At 45.4% G+C, this 20,816-nt stretch overlaps 8 protein-coding genes across 8 annotated transcripts; 4 read left to right on the top strand and 4 right to left on the bottom strand.

The window, feature by feature from the left end:
* Nucleotides 1–250: 250 nt before the first annotated feature.
* Nucleotides 251–2,617, top strand: BO87DRAFT_321395 (putative autophagy ubiquitin-activating enzyme ApgG; the record flags this gene model as incomplete). The annotated part of the gene is made up of 6 exons (XM_025619931.1): nucleotides 251–441; nucleotides 515–623; nucleotides 679–1,466; nucleotides 1,527–1,671; nucleotides 1,728–2,195; nucleotides 2,246–2,617. 6 exons carry the CDS (start codon nucleotides 251–253, stop codon nucleotides 2,615–2,617), a joined length of 2,073 nt encoding a protein of 690 aa, XP_025474206.1.
* A 20-nt stretch (nucleotides 2,618–2,637) lies between these two features.
* Nucleotides 2,638–4,129, bottom strand: BO87DRAFT_381079 (RlmE family RNA methyltransferase). Its single transcript, XM_025624448.1, has 6 exons — nucleotides 3,928–4,129; nucleotides 3,822–3,872; nucleotides 3,726–3,752; nucleotides 3,257–3,667; nucleotides 3,038–3,199; nucleotides 2,638–2,969 (listed from the first exon to the last, which is right to left on the bottom strand). The coding sequence occupies exons 1-6, from the start codon at nucleotides 4,108–4,110 to the stop codon at nucleotides 2,928–2,930; spliced, it is 876 nt and encodes a 291-aa protein (XP_025474205.1). The 5' UTR covers nucleotides 4,111–4,129; the 3' UTR covers nucleotides 2,638–2,927.
* Nucleotides 4,130–4,686: 557 nt separating this feature from the next.
* BO87DRAFT_370312 (OST3/OST6 family protein) lies at nucleotides 4,687–6,418 on the top strand. The gene is made up of 4 exons (XM_025622021.1): nucleotides 4,687–5,160; nucleotides 5,216–5,313; nucleotides 5,369–5,724; nucleotides 5,802–6,418. The coding sequence occupies exons 1-4, from the start codon at nucleotides 4,816–4,818 to the stop codon at nucleotides 5,981–5,983; spliced, it is 981 nt and encodes a 326-aa protein (XP_025474204.1). The 5' UTR covers nucleotides 4,687–4,815; the 3' UTR covers nucleotides 5,984–6,418.
* A 664-nt stretch (nucleotides 6,419–7,082) lies between these two features.
* BO87DRAFT_381076 (nuclear division Rft1 protein) lies at nucleotides 7,083–9,230 on the top strand. The gene is made up of 3 exons (XM_025624447.1): nucleotides 7,083–7,975; nucleotides 8,028–8,879; nucleotides 8,933–9,230. Exons 1-3 carry the CDS (start codon nucleotides 7,212–7,214, stop codon nucleotides 9,030–9,032), a joined length of 1,716 nt encoding a protein of 571 aa, XP_025474203.1. The 5' UTR covers nucleotides 7,083–7,211; the 3' UTR covers nucleotides 9,033–9,230.
* dbp3 (RNA-dependent ATPase DBP3) lies at nucleotides 8,857–10,844 on the bottom strand. Its single transcript, XM_025624446.1, has 3 exons — nucleotides 9,388–10,844; nucleotides 9,260–9,331; nucleotides 8,857–9,196 (listed from the first exon to the last, which is right to left on the bottom strand). Exons 1-3 carry the CDS (start codon nucleotides 10,644–10,646, stop codon nucleotides 9,040–9,042), a joined length of 1,488 nt encoding a protein of 495 aa, XP_025474202.1. The 5' UTR covers nucleotides 10,647–10,844; the 3' UTR covers nucleotides 8,857–9,039.
* A 249-nt stretch (nucleotides 10,845–11,093) lies between these two features.
* BO87DRAFT_346025 (NAD(P)H-quinone oxidoreductase) lies at nucleotides 11,094–12,794 on the bottom strand. The gene is made up of 4 exons (XM_025620886.1): nucleotides 12,505–12,794; nucleotides 12,188–12,454; nucleotides 12,043–12,134; nucleotides 11,094–11,980 (listed from the first exon to the last, which is right to left on the bottom strand). The coding sequence occupies exons 1-4, from the start codon at nucleotides 12,527–12,529 to the stop codon at nucleotides 11,354–11,356; spliced, it is 1,011 nt and encodes a 336-aa protein (XP_025474201.1). The 5' UTR covers nucleotides 12,530–12,794; the 3' UTR covers nucleotides 11,094–11,353.
* A 450-nt stretch (nucleotides 12,795–13,244) lies between these two features.
* Nucleotides 13,245–15,874, bottom strand: BO87DRAFT_370300 (replication factor A subunit protein RFA1). Its single transcript, XM_025622020.1, has 6 exons — nucleotides 15,669–15,874; nucleotides 15,468–15,619; nucleotides 15,316–15,406; nucleotides 14,724–15,261; nucleotides 13,768–14,669; nucleotides 13,245–13,713 (listed from the first exon to the last, which is right to left on the bottom strand). Exons 1-6 carry the CDS (start codon nucleotides 15,710–15,712, stop codon nucleotides 13,620–13,622), a joined length of 1,821 nt encoding a protein of 606 aa, XP_025474200.1. The 5' UTR covers nucleotides 15,713–15,874; the 3' UTR covers nucleotides 13,245–13,619.
* A 197-nt stretch (nucleotides 15,875–16,071) lies between these two features.
* BO87DRAFT_370295 (ubiquitin-specific protease UBP14) lies at nucleotides 16,072–19,105 on the top strand. The gene is made up of 6 exons (XM_025622019.1): nucleotides 16,072–16,339; nucleotides 16,411–16,478; nucleotides 16,529–16,669; nucleotides 16,740–17,013; nucleotides 17,073–18,753; nucleotides 18,800–19,105. Exons 1-6 carry the CDS (start codon nucleotides 16,306–16,308, stop codon nucleotides 18,942–18,944), a joined length of 2,343 nt encoding a protein of 780 aa, XP_025474199.1. The 5' UTR covers nucleotides 16,072–16,305; the 3' UTR covers nucleotides 18,945–19,105.
* The last annotated feature ends 1,711 nt before the right edge of the window (nucleotides 19,106–20,816 follow it).

Here is a 20,816-nt window from a genome sequence, read left to right as displayed (position 1 = left end):
TGACTTCTTGCCCCACCACAGATAAATAGATCACCCCCTCTTCCCCAGCAGACACGCTTAGGTCCCCTCACCCCTACAATATTTCGAGTATATAGCGAAAGCACTGTAATTGTGCGGACGCTGTTTTGAGACCGCCACACTCTTAAGATCAGTTCACGCACCGTGGAATATGGTCCTACTTACATAGCTCCTCTATTCTCGAGGAACGCAACAACGTCATACCCTACTTTAAAAGGAGATGAGCTCAACAATGCGCTACACTCCGTTCGCTTCCGATATAGAGTTCCCATTCTATACGGCTTTATCCTCACTTAAGATTAATCACGACAAGCTTGACGATGCTGCCCGTAAAGTGCTAGGTCTCTATGAGGTTCGATCTACAGACCTCCCTAATGCCTCCTGTCGAATGCAGATACATGGGAATGCCCTGACAACAGACGAGTGAGTTATGATCTACTACGGGTCTGGGTGTTTACGATCAATAATATATATTGACAAGCCGCCTGGCTACCAGAACACCGGTTGGGTTTTATCGAGCTGAAGGATTGATCAAGAATGTCAATACACTTGAGGAGTATACAAACATCGACAAGGCACATATTCTCCAGCAGTCCGCGAAAACGGTTAGGCACGCACTTATGAATCAACCAGGATCATACTGACTTGTAGACATACTAGGTCTGGGATGCCATATGCGATGGCACTATTTATTCGTGCCCCTCTTTGCTTGCGTCATTCTTCATTTTGTCGTACGCGGATCTAAAGAAATACAAATTTCACTATTGGTTCGCATTCCCGGCACTGCACTCGAGCCCTTCCTGGGCTCTTCTTGAGAGGACCGAGGAAAATGTCAACTCCTGTCAAACTAGAGGAGCGGTGTCACCGGCTGGGGATCTAGAAGATGCTGAATTATCAAATCTCGTGGAGACGGTCAAGACGTGGAGCTACAGTGCAGAAGACCGCCAGCGAGGGTTTTTCTTGGCTAGGAGACTTCATGGTGCCAGAAATGGAACAATGTTCGAAAGCAACTCAGAAGTTACCGACGGGTTTACGGAATCAACAAATCACGATGGCCCACGGTGGAGGATTGCTCCTCTCCTAGCCTACGAGGATGGCTTTTTCAGAGATGCGAGATTTGAAGACTGCTTCGTCTGTTTCGCTGATCCTTCAAACTATGAGGATGCACCCGGATGGATGCTGAGAAACCTTCTGGTACTTGTAAAACGACGGTGGGGACTCAATAAGATCCAGGTACTGAGATACCGTGACATGCAGCCGCACCCCAGCCGCGGTCATTACAAAAGCACAGTGTTGACTCTGCAATCGGATGACATGCAAGCAGCGGCTACTGCAGAGTCGCAAAGTTCGACCAAAGACATGCCGAAGGTGACCGGCTGGGAGCGTAATCCAGCCGGTAAATTGACAGGTCGCTTCGTCGACCTCACAGAGTACTTGGATCCTAAGAGGTAGGACACCATCTTTTTTTTTGTTGAGACTCTTGTATCATATACTGATACAATCCTCAGACTAGCCGACCAGTCGGTCGATCTAAATCTGAAACTCATGAAATGGCGTATCAGCCCTAATCTTGACCTTGATAAGATCAAGCGCACCAAGTGCCTCCTATTGGGGGCAGGAACCCTCGGGAGCTATGTTGCGAGGAATTTGATGGTATGGAAACCGCAGGAGATCTGAGTCTATGTATCGGCATCTGACAATGAGAATAGGGCTGGGGGGTGGCTAAAATCACCTTCGTGGATAATGGGTCCGTATCGTTCTCTAACCCTGTGAGGCAACCACTTTACAATTTTGTCGATTGTATAGACGGCGGGGTGAAGAAGGCTCTTCGAGCGTCTCAGGCCCTGTTGGAGATTTACCCGGGAGTCAACTCTACGGGCCATGTCCTCTCTGTACCCATGGTTGGACATCCTGTCATTGATGCTGAAAAGTCTCGGGCGGAGTTTGATGTACTCCAGAGACTTGTTGAAGAGCATGATGTCATTTTTCTCCTAATGGATACGCGCGAAGCACGCTGGCTGCCAACTGTCATGGGGAAGGCGGCTGGCAAGATAGTTATGAATGCGGCCCTCGGTTTCGATTCGTATGTGGTCATGCGGCATGGGATTAAAGCAATTACAGAGCCATCAGCAGAACTCGGGTGCTACTTTTGCAACGATGTCGTTGCACCGATGAACGTAAGTAAAGCCACTCCAGCCTATAGATCACTATGCTAAGAGTTGGAAAGTCTGTCAAAGATCAAACACTTGATCAGCAGTGCACCGTTACTCGGCCTGGTGTGGCGGCTATAGCTTCGGCTTTGCTGGTAGAGTTGCTTGTTTCCCTTCTTCAACATCCCCTGGGTGCAGCAGCACCGGCCCCGACCTCGCGCAGTGATGATCGAGGAGACCATCCACTGGGGCTCGTGCCACATCAAGTCAGGGGATTCCTTGCGACATTTGAAAATATTCCAGTCACAGGCAGAAGCTACAAACACTGCAGCGCTTGTTCAGATAACATCACCCGCGCTTATAAAGAGGACGGTTGGGATTTCGTCCTAAGGGCCTTGAATGAGCCTGGATACGTTGAAGAACTGAGCGGTCTTAAGGAGGTTCGTTAGTCTATTATCGTCATTGCGCCTTCCTTTTTCCCTTGTTCTATGTTATGCGATCTCTAGCCACCTCCAAATTTCCCTGTTTTTTTTTTCGGATTCAAGAAATTTACTGACATTATCCCAAGGTGCATGCTACAGCAGAGGCTTCACTTGCTGATGTAGAATGGGATGAGGACTCCGAATCAGCAGAGGAGATATAATTGAGCCCGGCTTGATGCTAAGGAGGGGGGGCATGTTAGTTTGCAAATGCAATGAGTTTTCAGCAACTCATCATACCATGTTTTATCAATTGCCGCAGGATCCCTTATTCAGGGTACTATTTTCGACTGAGACCAATGAAAAAAGATTCTTTGGATTCCTGTGCAGATGTTCAGAACCCTGAAGACCTGTTTATTGCTGTGTTTGACGAGGCGAGTGAATGCTTACATTGCGCGACGATTCCGGTTTAAGGCGATGGACTTTCCGAAATAGTTCCCTGAGCTGTTCCTCTAGCGCCTTATCTTCGGCTCCTTGGTAGAATTTGCAGACGAAATGCCCTCCCGTGCGGAGAACTTCTTGGCTGAACTGCAAAGCTGCGTGGCAAAGATCCTATCATCCATCAGCTGAGGGAAACCATCGAAGCATAGGGCAAGCTCAGCAACTTACCATACTACCTGCATGGTCTTTGAAACTAATGCCGCTTGTGTTCATCATCCTGTTATACGGATCACTTAGACTTCTTTTCCCAAACCCTGTTGTTTGGAACCAGGGAGCGGACATATCGCTTAGAACAACATCTACCGAGTATTTGCAATCCCATTGCTTGGGATCGGTTTGCTTATCAGAGCTCGCGTTCTCCCCCGATTTGAGCTGCGTGTCATCGTAATCGGCATCCAAGATCGTACTTGGAGGGTATGGCCTACCCCTATTGGCGTCGCGCACAAATTCTCGAACATAGGCCTGGATATTCGGGTCGAGGAAGTTGCCTTGAATCGTAGATACTCCTTTAGGAGGCTGGGCCGGGATAATGTCAACGCCGAGGACGCGGCCGTGTGGTTGCGTTCTAGCTACTGCTACCTGGTGTGGTGTTAGCCAAGGTGCAATTGGTTTAGTCTTCACTCTGCACCTAACGCACTTGGGACCAGGAGCCAGGAGCATAACCCTAAATTGGATGGATCATACTGTCAATCAACAGGCCCGAGTTGAGGCATCTTGATTGTGGCTATCATACTAAATCAACAACCGTTTGTCCGCTCTCAAATATGTGGTATTTCTCGTCTATCTATTCAAAGAAATTATCAGGATGTATAGGATGGCGGGTCATGTTGGTTGAGTACTTGAAGGAGCTTGAAAGCCGCGCGGCTTTTCAGGCCCTGCACTGCAGCTTCCCTTGTGAAACGGTCCTTGAGCTGACGGGCTTGCCATCGTTTTGAGGATGAAAATCGCTTCAGGATCTGAGAACTAAGTAGGCCAATGCCCTGTGTTGCAGGCGAACACTTCACAGATGGAACGAGTAGCATGGTTGCAACATTGGCAAACTTGGATGGAATAAAAATGAGTGACGTGCGGAAGGATGCCGGAGCGCTCCCGCGGAAGTGGTAGAGTGAGCGGGACTCGGTGTTACTGCCATTCATCATCGATAGTGGCTGGCACAGTACCACAAATCAGTGACTATTATTCAGTGACCATAGGATGTTCTAACTAGTCATCTACTGTATTGCTGAGACAAATATCCTTGACGTATAGACCTTCATCCACTCTTGTGGCATACTAAACCATCTACAACACTACTATCGGGTAATAATGTTGTATTGGCGCCCTACTTGGTTGTTGAGGAATAGGATGATTATAGATAGATCGGCTTTTGCTCTCAATTCGACTTCCAGTAGATTAAAGAACAGCGAACAGCGAACAGCGACTTTGTTCCACCCGACCGAGCGGCAATATGGATCTAAATAGTTGTCTCCTGCTTTACTCCGTACAGTAGTAGCTGTACTTACCTACTTTGTAGCTACCGTCTAAGGAGTAAGAAGTATGGAGTACCCGCATAGCGACCCGCTCAGCGGTACGCGTTGTGGACACCTATCATCCTAGGCTTCTCGGATATGTAGTGCTCCGCTGCCTATCCATCCATGAACTGTCTACGTACATGGCCAATTTCTTCGCGGATTGCTGATCCGCCTCCTTTTCACCGCACGAACTGAAGATTATATTGTCATGCCAAAATGAAGCTCTTCAACCTTCTTGTGTCTTTTCTCTGCATGGTCACTTCCGCTTCTTGCGGCGCCGCAGACACAGACAAATTTGAGAGATATCGTTCACTCTCTCGCTCCGCTCCAATCGAACTGACCGACTCGTCGTACGAAGACATAACATCTAAGCCTCGCGACTATCATGTTGCAGTGCTTTTGACAGCCGCAGATGCTCGCTATGGGTGTATCCTTTGTCGCGAGTTTCAACCTGAATGGGAGCTCATAGCACGAAGCTGGAACAAAGGTTCCAAGCCCGATGGACTTCAAATGCTCTTTGGGACCCTTGACTTTTCCGATGGAAAAGGCACCTTTCAGAAGGTTGTTAGCAAATATATGGCCTAGCAGTTTAATAATCTTAGCTGACATTGAGTAGTTGATGCTCCAAACTGCGCCTGTCCTCCTGGTCTTTCCTCCTACCGTTGGCCCTTTCTCCAAGATTGATGACGCACCTCTGCGATTCGACTTCAGCGGGTAACTATACACAGAATCTTTTAGTCGATTGATTATCACTGACTTCGACCTACAGCCCGATTTCTGCTGAACAGCTATATACATGGATGAACCGTCAGCTTCCAGAGGGCCCGAAGCCGCCACTTGTTCGTCCGATCAACTACATGCGACTTGTCTCCGGCATAACCATTTTGATGGGTGCTGTGACGCTTTTCACGGTTTTGTCACCCTATGTTCTTCCCATTGTTCGCAACCGGAACTTGTGGGCTGCTTTCAGCCTGATTGCCATCCTCTTATTCACAAGTGGCCACATGTTCAATCATATTCGCAAAGTTCCATATGTTGCCGGAGACGGTAGAGGGGGTATTAGTTACTTCGCTGGTGGATTTTCAAACCAGTTCGGCATGGAGACGCAGATTGTTGCTGCCATTTGTATGTTGCCCACAATCACATGCATACATCTCATCTCATATGTGGATCTGATGCCAATTCGCTAATCGTGTTGTCAGATGCCGTCCTGTCTTTTGCAACAATTGCCCTGGCAATGAAGGTGCCCCGTATCGCAGACAACAAGGCACAGCAGGTAGCTGTGATCATCTGGGGTTCCCTACTTCTTGGTATGTACAGCTTCCTTCTGAGTGTGTTCAAGACGAAGAATGGAGGATACCCGTTTTTCCTTCCGCCATTCTAAAGGATTTCCGATGTATAATATCAACATGAGCTTTCCATCCGACCAGGTGTGAGCACATTTGCTGCGGGTTAGCGGTTATTCTCGGGTAGTAGCTGTGTACTACTTTTTGAACTGCTTTTCTTCGTCCAGCTCCTCCGTTATCGTGTATTTACTATATAGTACATGGCGGAACAACTCTTCTTTCAAACGTGACCAGCTAGGAACCCTGTATTCAGCATAAATTTCCATATTAGTCGGCCGATGTGGTGAACTATAATGGCGAAAAGGGTAGCAAATTGGTTATCTCGAGAGTATGATTGCTAAATTAGCATCAATCGTATGCTCTAAAGGCCGGGTCTACAGTGGGCTCATCTGCAATTTCATTGCAAGCGAGTCCTGAGGTTTCAAAAGGTTGTCGTGGCATTGCTGAGCCTAGTGTAGTAGCGGCATGCTCACTCCAAACTCTGCAATTCTCACATAGAACTATTGAAGCTCCGTATGGACTGAAAGTGCAATTAGACACAAGGAACAAACTCCAACTACCTCGCACGATGTGTTGACATGAACTAAAATAGCCGCCGCTACAGCCAATCCCCGAGGCGCTTCCTTGGATGCAGGCAGTGTGAATTTATGTAGCTAATCCTTCTTAAGCAGAAAACCCAATGACGAGTAGCTCGGTGTTAAAACGCGTGGATTTGTTTCCTTTATCAACTTCGGATTGAGTACGAGGTCTGCGCGTTGCAAGTAACTACCAGAATGTAATAATGTGACTCTTCCCGTGTGCTGAAAACCTGCGCACAACGCTTCAAAAGCACCTCAGAACACCGAGTTTCACAATACAAAAGGTACACGATTAATCGTGAGCGTAACGCATATAATTACGGTTCGTTGTATACACTTAGCCAATGCTGCCGTTGAACTGTGCCTGTGCTATAAAACCGAATTGAGGAGCTTAGACACTGGCAGATAAACTCCAGAGCACGGGAACGGGAACTACCGCAAATTAGTACTCAGAAAGCACGTGGCCTTTTCGGCGGGACCCATATACTTCCTGCCAATGCTGAGCAATATTCGGACTTCTTTCGCCGAGCTTATTCTTATTTTATCCTTTCTCCCTCTTCCGACAGGGGGTCGACCAGTGAGATTCATTTCCTCTGCTGTAAGTCCGGGCTGCAGGGCCAGCTTTACGAAAACACAGAGATCCTTAGATAAGAGAGCCATTGATGCCCGCGGGCTTTATCCTGTCTACATGTCAGCAGTAGATGAGAATGTCAGCGCAATGCTGGCATCATCAGCATCTGGGACGACGATGATGATTATCGTTCAACTGGCCTCGAGGATTTTCACTTTCACCGCCAATCAGTTGGTTTTGAGGAGCTTACCTCCGGCCATAATGGGTGTTGCGTCCCAACTGGAGCTATACTTCATCTCCATATTATTTTTCTCCAGGGAAAGTATCAGGATGGCTATACAAAGACAGCCATTGCAACTCAAGCCCCTCACCACGTATTCCCACAAGGACAGCACTGGTACAGCTCCCAAAAGGAGCAATGATGTATCTGAAGCCCGAACCATAGCCTCGCAGTCAGTAGTGAATATGTCCTACTTGAGCCTTGCCTTGGGGTTCTTGTTCGCTCTGGCATTTGCTGCATCTTATGTACAGCTAGCATCGAGAGAGGTGTCAGAGTTACCCTACTACTACGCAAGCGTGATAATCACATCCATTGCATCCCTTATGGAGCTCTCCACTGAGCCCTTCTTCACTGTAGTGCAGCAATATATGCTACACAGACAACGTGCAGTGGTTGAAATGAGTGCAGCCTTTGTAAAAAGCCTTACAACCTGCCTTGCCTGTGCGTGGGCTTCCAGAGCCGGCCATAGCATTGGCGTTCTCCCATTCTCAATTGGTTATCTCTGTTATTCTTCCACTCTCATCTGCGGCTATATGCTAGCCCTGTCGGGGGTTACAGACGCGCAGAAGTTTTCTATGCTTCCCACAAAGATAAAGTCAAGGTAGGTTATGGGAAAGTAAACTTACAATATCCTATCTGATAAAAATGTCCAGGGACAGATCAGAGTATTTCATGGGAAGGTTCTCATGGCCGATGATAGGGCTATCCACGAATGTGTTCTTTCAATCCGTGATAAAACATCTTCTCACCCAGGGTGATTCAATGATGCTGGCAACAATGACGAGTTTAGAAGACCAAGGCATATACGCACTAGCCTCTAATTACGGGGGTCTCCTAGCTCGCGTCTTTTTTCAGCCCATTGAAGAAAGCAGTCGAACGCTCTTTTCTTCACTGCTAAACTCTGGCGGGAGCGGACATCTACGTGTGAAAAACATCGATGCTGCTAAAACTCAGTTGACAGAAGTTCTCCATGCATATAGTCTGATGGCTATTGTGGGGTTCCCCCTCGGTCCAGTTCTGGCACCTCAATTGCTACGTCTGTTAGGCGGGCGCATCTGGGCTTCACCCAAGATCAGCAGCCTGCTTTCACTTTATTGCTACTATATACCATTTCTAGCTTTCAACGGTATAAGTGAAGCATTTGTCTCATCGGCAGCAAACTCGGCAGAACTACGCAGACAAGCGGTATGGATGGGGGTGTTTTCAGCATGCTTTGCATCTGCCGCGTACTTATTCTTGAAAGTCGGCGCTCTCGGTGCCCACGGAATGGTATATGCCAATATTGTCAACATGGCAGTTCGCATCATCTGGAGCTTTTCCTTCATTCGGAAATTCATGTCTCGACACGGAAGCGGTATGGCTATTGCTGAAGTTAGCCCACGGCCGCTTACCTGTATCGCCAGTGTCACGATGTCTATGGTTCTTACCTCAAAGGGTCTATATGCTCTTGATATCTATAGCACGAGAGATGCACTGATATTTGGAGCTATGTACATTCTTCTCGTGTAAGTCTCACCGTTTTATTTACATGCAAGCCACAGTCTAATGGTGTGTATAGGTCTTATCTCGAGAGAAAATCTTTGTTCATATATTACACAAAAGCCCGCGAGCTGGTGAAATGCAAAACGTCCCGAACTCCAAAGTCTAAAGGCGAATGAGTCATCATCAATCGTCAAAAACGATCTTGGTTGATGTCTTATTGGTGTCGACATCCTTGAAAAAAGCGCCATATGCGTCATGTTGCTTCTTTTTGACCGTTGCCCCGAATTTGAGAAGATCTTCGGGTACATCCTGGTTAGCCGCTTTTAGAACATTTATTAAACTATAACATGTTAGTCTCGGTTTAAAAATTGATCGGAATGCTTCCAAGACAATGACTACTTACGCTCCGGATTGAGCTTTATCAACCTCAGTAAATAGAGTGATGGCATGGCCCTCAGCTCCAGCACGGCCAGTTCTTTGAGCCAATTAGTCGGCGAGACACAACATACGGGGACGAGGTACTTTACTAACCGGCCAATTCGATGTACGTAATCCTCAACGGTGAGGGGGAACGTAACGTTGATGACGAGCTTGACTGAAGGTATGTCGAGGCCACGAGCTGCCACATCAGTTGCGACAAGAACAGTTGAGACGCCTTTTTTGAAGGAATCCAAACTTTTGAACCGTTCTTGTTGGCCCAAATCTCCGTGTATTCCGGCAACCTTGAAGCCTTTATTCCAAAGAAGTCTCTCAACACGCACAGCCTCCTTCTTATACAAGCAGAACACCAGAATCTTATCCGAGCTGGATGGGCCCTTCTGGTATTTGTTCAATAACTGTACAAGCCTCTGTTCTTTTTCGTGCGGCTTCACCACTTCAACAACTTGCTTGATTCTAGTGTTTGCGCGCGGATCAGCCGAAGGCTCTCCACCAATTGTGACCGTCACAGGAGAAGTCATGAACGTTGCAGCAAGGTCCCTAACGACCGGGGGCCAGGTCGCAGTGAACATAACAGTTTGACGCTTTGACACCGGCATGGGGCGGATGATATCTTTGATGTCCTGTTCGAAACCTTTATCCAGCATGCGATCCGCTTCATCCAGAACAAGATACTTGACTTTTCCTAGATCGACTGAGCCATCATTCTGAAGATCCTTCAATCTTCCTGGTGTCGCCACGACAATAGCAGCAGTCTTCAAGGCCTGGCGTTGCTCATCTTTATTCACACCCCCGAAGATACAAGCTACCTTGATATCCACTAGTTCTGCGAACTTCGAGATCTGATCATGTATTTGCATTGCAAGTTCTCTCGTTGGGGAAATCATCACCGCTGTCGGCTTATAAGGCTTTCCCTTCTTCGCCGAGTCTTGTAAGTTTTTCAGGCAGGGCAAGCCGAAGCCGAGCGTCTTACCACTCCCGGTTTCAGCGATGCCGATTACATCACGGCCAGCAAACAGGAAAGGCCAGGTTGCTGACTGGATAGCAGTCGGGGAACTGAATGACTCAAGAGGACGGTACAGTGCACTATTGCAGGTAGGTAGGTGAGAGAAAGAGGTAATGGGATGAAGCTTCGTTGCTCCCTCTAAGGTGTCCGTGATCTTGACGGAATTTTCTTCGAGGAATTTCTCTATGACTGCCGAGGAAGGCTCTTTCAGGTCAGTGTTCTGCGTCTCAGAAGCCTGCGCACCAGCCTTGGAGACCTCGGCCTTCTTTGTGTGCTTTTCGTTTCTTGACTTCTTTTTCGCCCTATGCTCCGTGCTACCCTTATCTTGGAGTTCACGCTTGGCCATGTTGTTTTTGTTGCTTTGAACTTTCTCAGGTTCAAAAGTGGAGAATATGTGTAAGAGATTTTGTAACAGAAAGAAAGAAAAATAATCGTAGAGCAAATCGGCTGCGTCTCGAAGAAATAACAGTGAATGCTTTGAGGGCGCGTTCTTTTTGCCCTTAGAATACTTTTATTGTATTTTTTTTTATTTCGCTATTTTCTTTTTGGGCTTGCCTGTCTGGAGCAAAACTTTGATTCGGGATAAAGTACTCCATATGGTTAAAACTCTTGCCCTAGTGCTGCTCCGTCCCGCTCCTTAATCCTAATCCAGTTAGTTACTGTCTGCGCCGCGGAACAATCTAGCCTTTTGTGTCCTACATGCAGTAGACGAGTCTACGGAGTCCTACTCCGTCGTAGTTGTATTTGCAGCCGAGTAGTATATAGATATAGTATAGTATTCTTAAAAGAGAGCGTCGAATCAAGGAGGCTCAGAAAAAACCAGCACTCGAAAAGAAGAAAATCACCGGATCAGGGCGTCTTTAAGAATCTACAAAACTTGCGGGCATCCATTGGGATACGTTCCGCCACTACTTTATGCCTACACTAAACCTGCGTTCTCTACCATGGCTGCCTTCGTAGTGATGTCGTTGTTGATTTGCTTGTATGTACGCCGACCGTCTCCGCTTCCACCTTCAAGTCGGTGGTTGGCTTCTCAACCGGGCTAGTTTGCATTCAATTAATCGTGCATATTAGTTTTCCCTTGGTTTGATTGCTCTCCAGCAACCTATGGGCATCCGCGATTTCTTCAAATGCGAAAACCTTCTCGATAAAGACCTTGAACGTTTGATCGTTGAATTTGGGTAAAGCATGGTCCACCAGAAGATCACGTAGTCTTCCCTGATAATCTTCATCCCTGCTGCGAAGAGTGCTGCCTTCGAACCTCAATCTCTTCCTCAGGATTCCACTGATGTCAGTATTGGCAGGGAGGACAGAACCACTCATCTGTCCTAGTTGGACAATACGTGCATCCCGTGCGGCCACGTCAAGATTACCTTGATAATGTGCGGCGCCCACAAAATCGACGATAATGTCGACTCCACGACCATTCGTTTCTTTCAGTATCTCGGAGGCCCAGTCTTGACTCTTGTAATTATACCCAGCAGTAGCCCCTAGTTCACGTACGCAGAAGTCAATTTTTTCTTGCGAACCTGCAGTCACATAGACAGCAGATGCTTTGTCGATCTTCGCAAGTTGGATCCCGGAAATTGATACGGATGAAGCCCCTGCATGCCAAAGAACGGACTTTCCAGCGCTGAATTCGCCAATCAGATAGAGCGCCTGGCTTGCAGTTATCCAGGTCTAAGGAGATGGTGCCATGGTTATTACAAATTGGTTCCCTAGGAGTCGAAGGTCAAGCATACCTCTGGTATTCCTGCAGCCTCCTCCCATGTCAACCCCGAGGGTTTGTGTATCAACATCTTGGTCGACACGGAGATGTATTCCGCATAGGCCCCTGACAAAATGTAATGAATACTTACACACTCTATCAAAAAGAATGCCACGTACCGCCATAGGCTAGGCCAAAAACACTGTCGCCGATTTGAAAGCCATTGCTTGTATTCTCACCAAGTTCCTCTATCACCCCGGAAAATTCGACCCCCATGGTGCTAGGAGCTTGCGGAGGAAGAGGATATTTTCCTTCGCGTTGAAGCAAGTCCATTCTGTTCAGCCCGAATGCCTTGATCTTGACCAAAGCCTGCCCAGGACTGGGCTTCGGTATTGGGATCTGGTCAACGAACAAAGCATCGGCACTTCCTTTGCCCCCTTGGATACCTGGGTGTTCTTAGCATATCACGCTCGAGAGTCTGAGCAATGCAACTCACCAATGGCTCTCATGATGCCTACCATCTTTGCTTGACACTTTAGATGGGTTGACTCCAAATTTTTCTAAATCGCTTTTACTCTGCCCTGTGGTTATTTGTCTCGGTTATGCAGTACGGCATTCAGCGTCATCATTTGTCATCAAATGGAGGGCAATTAGTCATAATGACAAAGTTGTAGTTAACTAACGTAACTCCCGGCCGCGCCGGCCACCCCTAGTACACCGCCCTAGAATCATTGTATTACTCATTGCTAATTCACTGCCTTTGATAGAAAGAGTGGTTGCATGTAGAAACGTGTTGGGCGGTATACTGGGTGGCCGGTGCGGGCGGGTGGCCGGCGCGGCCGGAAGTTACGTTAGTTAGTTAGGTTAACTGCTTGTTAACTAACTACATGACCAACAGTTGGTTAACTGCTTACTTGCAGGACAAGCTGATCTACCATTCTAATTCACCGTGATCTAGTTGATAGCGTTCAGATATTTGTCATGTGCTCTTTAGCAGTTTAGTATGTATATTCGGAATCTCAAAGAGAATGTAACGGGTTTCAAAAACCCCACACACTCGTGTGCTCCGGGCGTCACATGTGTGTAGGTAGATTCAGGAACCGATCATAAAGGCCTAAAGGAGGTATGGACACACTGCTGGAATTGAAACCATACAGCAGTAAGGAGTTTATGAACATTGATAACAGCACTATATCTGTTGAAATTGCCTATACTATCTGTGTTCATTGGACTCACCTGCTTTCATATGTAAATATCTAGAAGAATTCCCGCTATCTGCCAGAAGTCACTACCGTTCGAACTCTTTGGCAAGTCTATGCGGGTGCAAATCAGCGTGGCTATTCTTCTAAGTCCAAGCGCCAGCTAATGCTAGTCAAGTGTGGTATCACAGAATCAACGTTGGCTTATATTTTCTTTGTTCAGTTTGTAGCACCTTTCAAGATCCATCATCGTTTCTGGTATGCATCCTATCTTAGTGACAGCAGCCGGTGTCACGTAATCCCAAAGCCACAAATTTTGAAAATTTCATTGAACAGAGTGTTGTAAAAAAATAAAGATGCACAATGCTTGCAAGGGGAGTCTCAAGAAGCCTTCAACATGCTGAGAGCATATTCAAGATACATTGTAAGATTCAATAAGATCGGCAAGGCGTGAAGCCTCGTGGGAATAATTTATCGGGTTGGCCGAGGATACCTGATACCGTATACTGGTAGAGTGAATATTAGCAGTGCCATCTGAGCCATGGAACGGATTGCCTTACCGTTGTTGTTCGCCGAAATGATCTATTTTGGCACGGCATCGGAAATTCCAGGTCCGGCAATTGGCATCCTGGAATGCGTCGCCAGCTGCTTTCTCATCCGTCTGGAACAGTTCCATTAACTGATTGGCTGACATGTCCATCATCAATTTGCCCACGTCGTCAAAGCAGCTTAGCCAAAGTTGGCCGGTATGGTCGCTGACATTAACATGCATTATGTAGCGGTAATCTGGTTGGGGGTGAGTCTTATCGCAGCGCTCACAGCGCCACTGGCCGGGATCAAGCTCGGTCACCTTCTTGTTGCATTTTTCTGAGAGACAAGCAGGATAAGCAAAGGACATGTTGTCCTGCTTTATGTAGACGACCGTTGCTTTCAGCGAAAAGTAAACCGCTTCCTCGGACATACCCAATTGCTCCTCTCTTATTTGGGCGATTGTCTTGAACTGGTCTGACTTCATCGTTGATGAGGCTGTGCCTGATAAGGAAGCATGTGAAGAGAAATTCTCATCTCTGCCTTGTGCGTCATACCAGCCTTTGAGCTTGTGGGCTTCCTCAATGTCAGGATCAACCGCCATTGAACCCGAGCTCAGCAAACTCAGACTACGCCCGCCAAAGTCAGAGACCTTCACGCCTTTGAAAGCTATTACAGACTCGGGCAAGGCGTTGAAATTCTGAGCTGTAGTGCCCCAGATAGTCAGGCGAACAGAGAACCCGGTATTGTCAACCATGACCAGCTCGCGCTTGTTATAGGGCTTGTTTGTAGTTTTGGATGTGATCTGTGAAACCCCCATGTCCTCTTTCAGCACGCCTATCACATCGATCGTAGTATCTTTTTCTACCGATTGGAGGTCACCGATAGAAGTGAAATTGAATCGAACCTGGGGAACATCACTCTGATCCTCTGCCTGATGCGACATGGTAAGTTAAGAGTTCAATGCGAACCGAGCACTCTGACTGACCTTTTCAACCACCGTATCCCTTTCAAAAGTCAGCTCATAATCGTTGTTCAAGTTCGTGAACTGCTTTTTGGCAATTTGCACGCGGCAATTGGAGATATAGTATACAGCGCCCTCCTGGAAGACGTCATACAGCATGTCGCATTGGTCGTTGAATCCAGTAGCTCGTATTTCGCCACTGTCGTCCAGTAGATTGACGCTGAAGAGCCTCCCTTCGGTATTCCTATTGTGCCAAGTCTTGATGTTTGTCTTGCTCGTACAGCGTGCTTTGATCGTCCATTTGTGAGAATATGGTGAAATAGCTTCGATGGGATATATAGTAGCATGCGCTGCGGCCAAAACAGGTCGTGCTGACTGCACTCCGGTATTTGACTGGGCCTGTGCGCCTGACATCTTCGATCCATAGAAACCGTTGCTGGAGATTGTAGTGGGTTGGTGCTTGTCGTCTTCATCTGTTTTACTTTCGAGTGGTTTTGGTTCGCCAATTTTCTCGGCCTCTCCCAGTCCCTCCAAGACTTCAAGGTCGAGAATAATAAGGATCCTATCTCGTATGTAAGGTATATCATTGGTGGTGAAGACGTCAGTAGTCACTTACTTCTTGCCTTTCACGGAGTTCGCTTGGAACGACTTCAGGCGAACAAAACATCCCTTCCGTAATAGCGCACTAGACACCATGGGGTTCAATTCTGGAAGATCAAGGTTAGTGGCAGTGTCTTAGGCAAGTCATCAGGGTTATGGCACACTTACGGGTCGCAAGCATCGTCTGCACATAATTTGAAATGTCACTGAATACCGCTCGGTAGCGTTCCGGGTGGCTCTGTTGAGATGGCAATTGCTTTATCTGGACACATTGAACAATAGGCTCACGCGTTTGAGGCTTTGTATCATCGAAGATAGCGCTTAAGGGAAATTAGTGAGATAATGCACAGGGAGTTCCAGGAAACTGACCTGAGTGCCCCAACGGAGACCTGAGATGCTGCTTCTGAAGACATCTGAAATAGTTTCAAGGTAACCTTGTGCCGTCCTACAGACTTAGAATAAAGAAATACAAGCAATGTCTCGGGGTGGTGTAATTCAGAGCTTGGAATGATGAACAGCAGGTGGCGGTCTTGGTGGTACTGGTACAATCCTGCTACTGCTGAAGGACATTTGCATGAACAACAAATCGAGACGCGACCCGGGGTAGTACGCGGTAGGAGCGCGTTAAGCACCCACCCCACTTTGGAATGCGAATATTACGTGTTTAATGGTCTAAGGTTAGTAGTACAGAGCAGATGTCGTAATACACCATACATCCATATGAAAACCGGTACCCCGTCACAGTACTCCGTCTACACAATACACTACGTATCTTAGTTGAAGATCTCTCCCACTTTACCCCACCTTTCTACATACCTAACAGTCAAAGCCTCGACAAAGCAGATATTGAAAAATTTCACCTGCCGCCTTATGCTTATAAAATAACTTTTATGTATGGAGAGGACGCATGCTCTCTTACTGAAAGTCATTGCATCGTGGGACTCGGACTGATTGCTGTCATTCAATAAGTTGTATCAGGCTTCTACATTAGCTTTCAGCACTCCTCATGATGGCTTCTTGTAGCCATGTCACGTCTGAAGGTCAGTTGCGACTATAGCCAAAGCTGGAGTACAGTGCTCATACAGGTTTCTAACCATTATCTACATCGCAGGACTGAGGGAACCGGCTACGTCGCAGGTTGTATATCGAGAGGACTGTACACAGTGTTTCGACTCAATAGTGTGTACCCATTGTTTTTCTATCAATTTGACGCCTAACAAAATATCCAGGACGATGAACATGGGCTTAATGTTTGTTTAACATGCTTCAATGGAGGTTGCGCTGGTGATAGAAATCATGCTTTTCTCCACTATGAACGTTGCAGTCACCCTCTAGCGCTCAACATCAGAAGATCACGTAAAAAGGTCCAGGTGTGTGCCAATATCACTTGTCTGGATTATACTTTTTTGGTTGCATGTGATTGACAAGATGCAATGACAGCGAGATGAGCCACCGCAGAAGATTTCGAAGCTTGCAATCGCAGCTGAAACTGATGAGGACCGCTATGACACGAAAACGCGTGTTGTCTGTTATCCTTGCCGTCAGAGTGATCTCGACGCTTCCAGGGGTAGGCTGCCAGCTGTAATTGATGGCGTGATGAAAGCGATGACCTTCTCCAAAAGAGAGGAAGTCAAGGCCTGGGAGCAGGAGTTCATCCCCTGCGAACACACCATTAATCTCATACAGGGAGCATCAAGACAGATTGAATCAAAGGGTGCGTTGCTCCTCTCTTTTTACATTACCCTCACTATAATGCTCACAATTGCACGTCAGAGCTGGTCCAGTGTTCCATGTGTAACCTTAAAGAGAACCTCTGGCTATGTCTAGAATGCGGAAACCTTGGCTGCGGTCGCAGTCAGTTTGGCGGAGTGGGAGGAAACTCGCATGCACTTGCGCATTCTGACAAGGAGTCGCATGCTGTTGCAGTGAAGCTGGGCTCTATCACTGCAGATGGTTCGGCTGACGTGTATTGCTATAGATGCAATGAAGAAAGGACCGATCCTAACCTGGCTACCCATCTTGCCAATTGGGGCATCAATCTAGCGAGCCGTGAGAAGACAGAGAAGAGCCTTATGGAAATGCAAGTGGAGCATAATATGAGATGGGAATTTTCGATGACTTCTGAGGACGGCCATGAACTTACACCTGTGTTTGGACCAGGTTTAACTGGCTTGACTAACTTAGGAAACAGCTGTTATCTCTCAAGTGTTGTCCAATGTCTTTTCGCCTTGCCTGAGTTCCAAAAACGATATTACCATCCCAACAGCGAGCCGCCGCACACGCAGAGGCCAGCCGAGGACCTTGAAACCCAACTGCGGAAGCTGGCCGACGGCATCCTCTCTGGCAGATATTCCCGACCCGATAGCGATGTTAGGTCTTCACCTGATTCAGCTGAAGTTCCTCATCAGAAGGGCTTAGCACCCGCTATGTTCAAACATCTCGTCGGCCGTAATCATGAAGAATTCTCGACGATGAGACAACAGGATGCGTTCGAATTTATGCTTCACCTCTTCAAGCAGATCAGCTTGTCCAAGCATCCCGAAGGGTTAGATAATCCAATCACCTCATTCGGCTTCTCTGTGCAGCAGCGTCTCCAATGTCTACGGTGCAAGAAGGTTCGTTACAGGGCGGACGCCCAGGATAACATTTCAATCCCTGTTCCCGCTCGTCGACTCCCCGATGCAGATGCTTCTGACTCCATGAACGAGTATGAGAGTGTCACGCTAGCAGAATGTCTGGATGTATTCACGGCCGAAGAAGTCGTTGAATTCAGCTGCCCGTCCTGCGGTTCCACGGAAGGGTTCAGTAAGAAAACTTCTTTTAAGACCCTACCGCAGAAGTTGGTTATCAATGCGCGAAGGTTCGAGCTGATCAATTGGGTACCTACAAAGCTGAATATTCCGGTAGAAGTTGATGAAGAGCCTATAGAATTTGGTACTTACCTCTCTTCCGGGCCTGATCCAAATGAGGAGCTTCTGCCTGAAATCCAGGAACCTGAAAATGCGTTTAAGCCCAATGAAATCGCGATTGAGCAGCTTGTTGCCATGGGTTTTCCGAACCCAAGGTGCGAAAAGGCGCTCTATATGACCGGCAACTCGGATGTTGAGGCTGCCATGAATTGGCTCTTTGCTCACATGGAAGACCCTGATATCGATGAGCCGCTCGATAAGATGGTTACCAGCATCTCAGGGAGCCAGCAAGACCCAGCTAAAGTTGCGCAGTTGACTGAAATGGGCATAAATTCTAGTCATGCCAGGAGGGCATTGGCAGCGACGGACGGGGATCTCAACAGGGCAATTGATTGGGTGTTCACCCATCCGGAGGATTCAATGGACCTCAGCTCAGACTCTGACATCCCTGAACCCAGTGATAAATGTCAAGACTCTGATGCCACGCCAGCGAAATACCAATTACAGTCAATAGTGTGCCATAAAGGCTCATCCGTGCATGCTGGGTATGTATGTCTGCCACTTTGTTGGGTTTGAACTAACAGTCAACAGGCACTATGTCGCTATCGTGCGTAAGCCTGTGCCAGGAAGTAATGGTACTTCGTGGGTCATGTTCAATGATGAGAAGGTTGTTCAGGTGGATGATATACAAGAGATGAAGAAGTTCGCGTATATCTATGTATTCTCGCGGACTTGACCTATGAAATCCAAGCGGGTAGATGAAATACTGTATAGTTAGCGTAGTTCACTGAGTATGTCTTGGTCATATGTTAGTCGTTACTACGGCCGTCGTGTTTTGAAGGTCGGCGACGGATTACTATACTATATCGAATTTTCATATTCTGCTTTTAGAAAGCTATCCGGTTATTATTCGTTTCGTTGGAGTATCTAAACCACACTATTAATTGGGATATATCTGTTATGTGGAACTATTCCATCTTTCAGAAAAGCCCCTGCGATTATTCAATAGTTATAGTTATAAAGATAATATTGATAGATGACAATAAGATGTTATAGTATTAGCCGCCCTGTAGACCTTGAGATATGACATATAGTATATATGAAAAACAAAAAAGTTATGAATATTTGAATATAAAACTTTGTGAGTCGGATTGATCTATAGAAGTGTCGTGTGAGCTTTCTCATATATTTTAATATTTGAATATATCTAGATATAGATACTAGATTAATAATTAATCCTGATTTATGGTGTTATATATACATAAATAAGATATTAAATTGGTTTGATATCTTATTGTTTCTTATTAATCTTACTCTATCTTCTACTAATAACATTATCATTCAATTAATGATTAGCAGAATAACATAATCATTTATATTCTATAATAGAATATATTTATCAGGAATTCAGGATAGTAAGCCTAGTAACTAGATAAAGAAGCAATCACTGAATATTATAGAGTATAATAAAGACAAACTAGATTGTACTTAGAAAATGAATTGATTCTTAAAGAATAAGTAATTCATGGATAATATTATTCTATAAAAATATGATATAACGCCTAGTTATCAGGATTAGAGCCACCAGGATAATTTAATGTAATAGACATAGAAGTCATGAGATCATTGATAACAGAGACTGATGAAATCTACTTGTCAGAGTAGAAGGCCTGTTAACTAGATAAGAAATTAGCTATTAAATACTATAAATTTATTTTTTAATGATAAAAGTAGTCTATATCCATGAGATAGACTATTTATCAAAAAAATAATGATTTAATATAAATATAAATTAATTTTTCATAAGTGTCAAGGGAGTATAAAACCAATATTAATAATCTTATAACTCTTATAATTATTATAATACATCATCCTAATGGCTTTACTCCTGCTAACTGGGTTATTTCATTACAGAGATACCTTTTAAATACTTCTTACCTTTACATCTGCTCCTTCCTGAATTTTGGCTTCAGACATCTTTTGAATATTTCTTATCTTTATATCTATCTCTCTGAATCCATACTTCAGGTATCTTTTAAATATTTCTTATTTTCATATTTATTTCTTTCTAAATCTTTATTTTAAATATTTTTTTTAATATTCTTATCTTTATATCTATTTCTTCTTGAATCTTTATTTCAGATATTTTTACAATATTTCTTATCTTTATATTTATTTCTATTTAAACCTATGATTTGAAATACTTTTAAACACTTCTTACCTTCTTTTAAAAATATTAAATCATAAGATTAACCTGTTTATAAGTAATGTAATGAATACAATTAATATAAATATAAATAAAAGCCGGCAAAGGCAGTAAGTAGTAAGATAATAAAAAAAATTAATAAATGATATATCCAGAATTTTGAAAAGTCTTGAAAAACAAAGATATTCATAATATTTTATATAGAATCTTTATTTAATTCTAAGAAGCAGAGTTACTCTGTAATTCTTTTATATATATATAATATATTTGTATCTATAATATATTAACTCTCATTATGACCACTACTTAGAGTGGATATTCTTAACCGTCCAGGTTAAATACTGACCTTTTGAAATTGGTATTAGGTAAACCATGTCAATGAAATCAGATGTTTTGAATTTG

The sequence above is a fragment of the Aspergillus neoniger genome, assembly GCF_003184625.1.
Source record: "Aspergillus neoniger CBS 115656 unplaced genomic scaffold BO87scaffold_60, whole genome shotgun sequence".
Taxonomy (NCBI): domain Eukaryota; kingdom Fungi; phylum Ascomycota; class Eurotiomycetes; order Eurotiales; family Aspergillaceae; genus Aspergillus; species Aspergillus neoniger.
The sequence above is the reverse complement of the archived record's forward strand: the minus strand, read 5'-3'. Positions and strand labels throughout refer to the sequence as shown.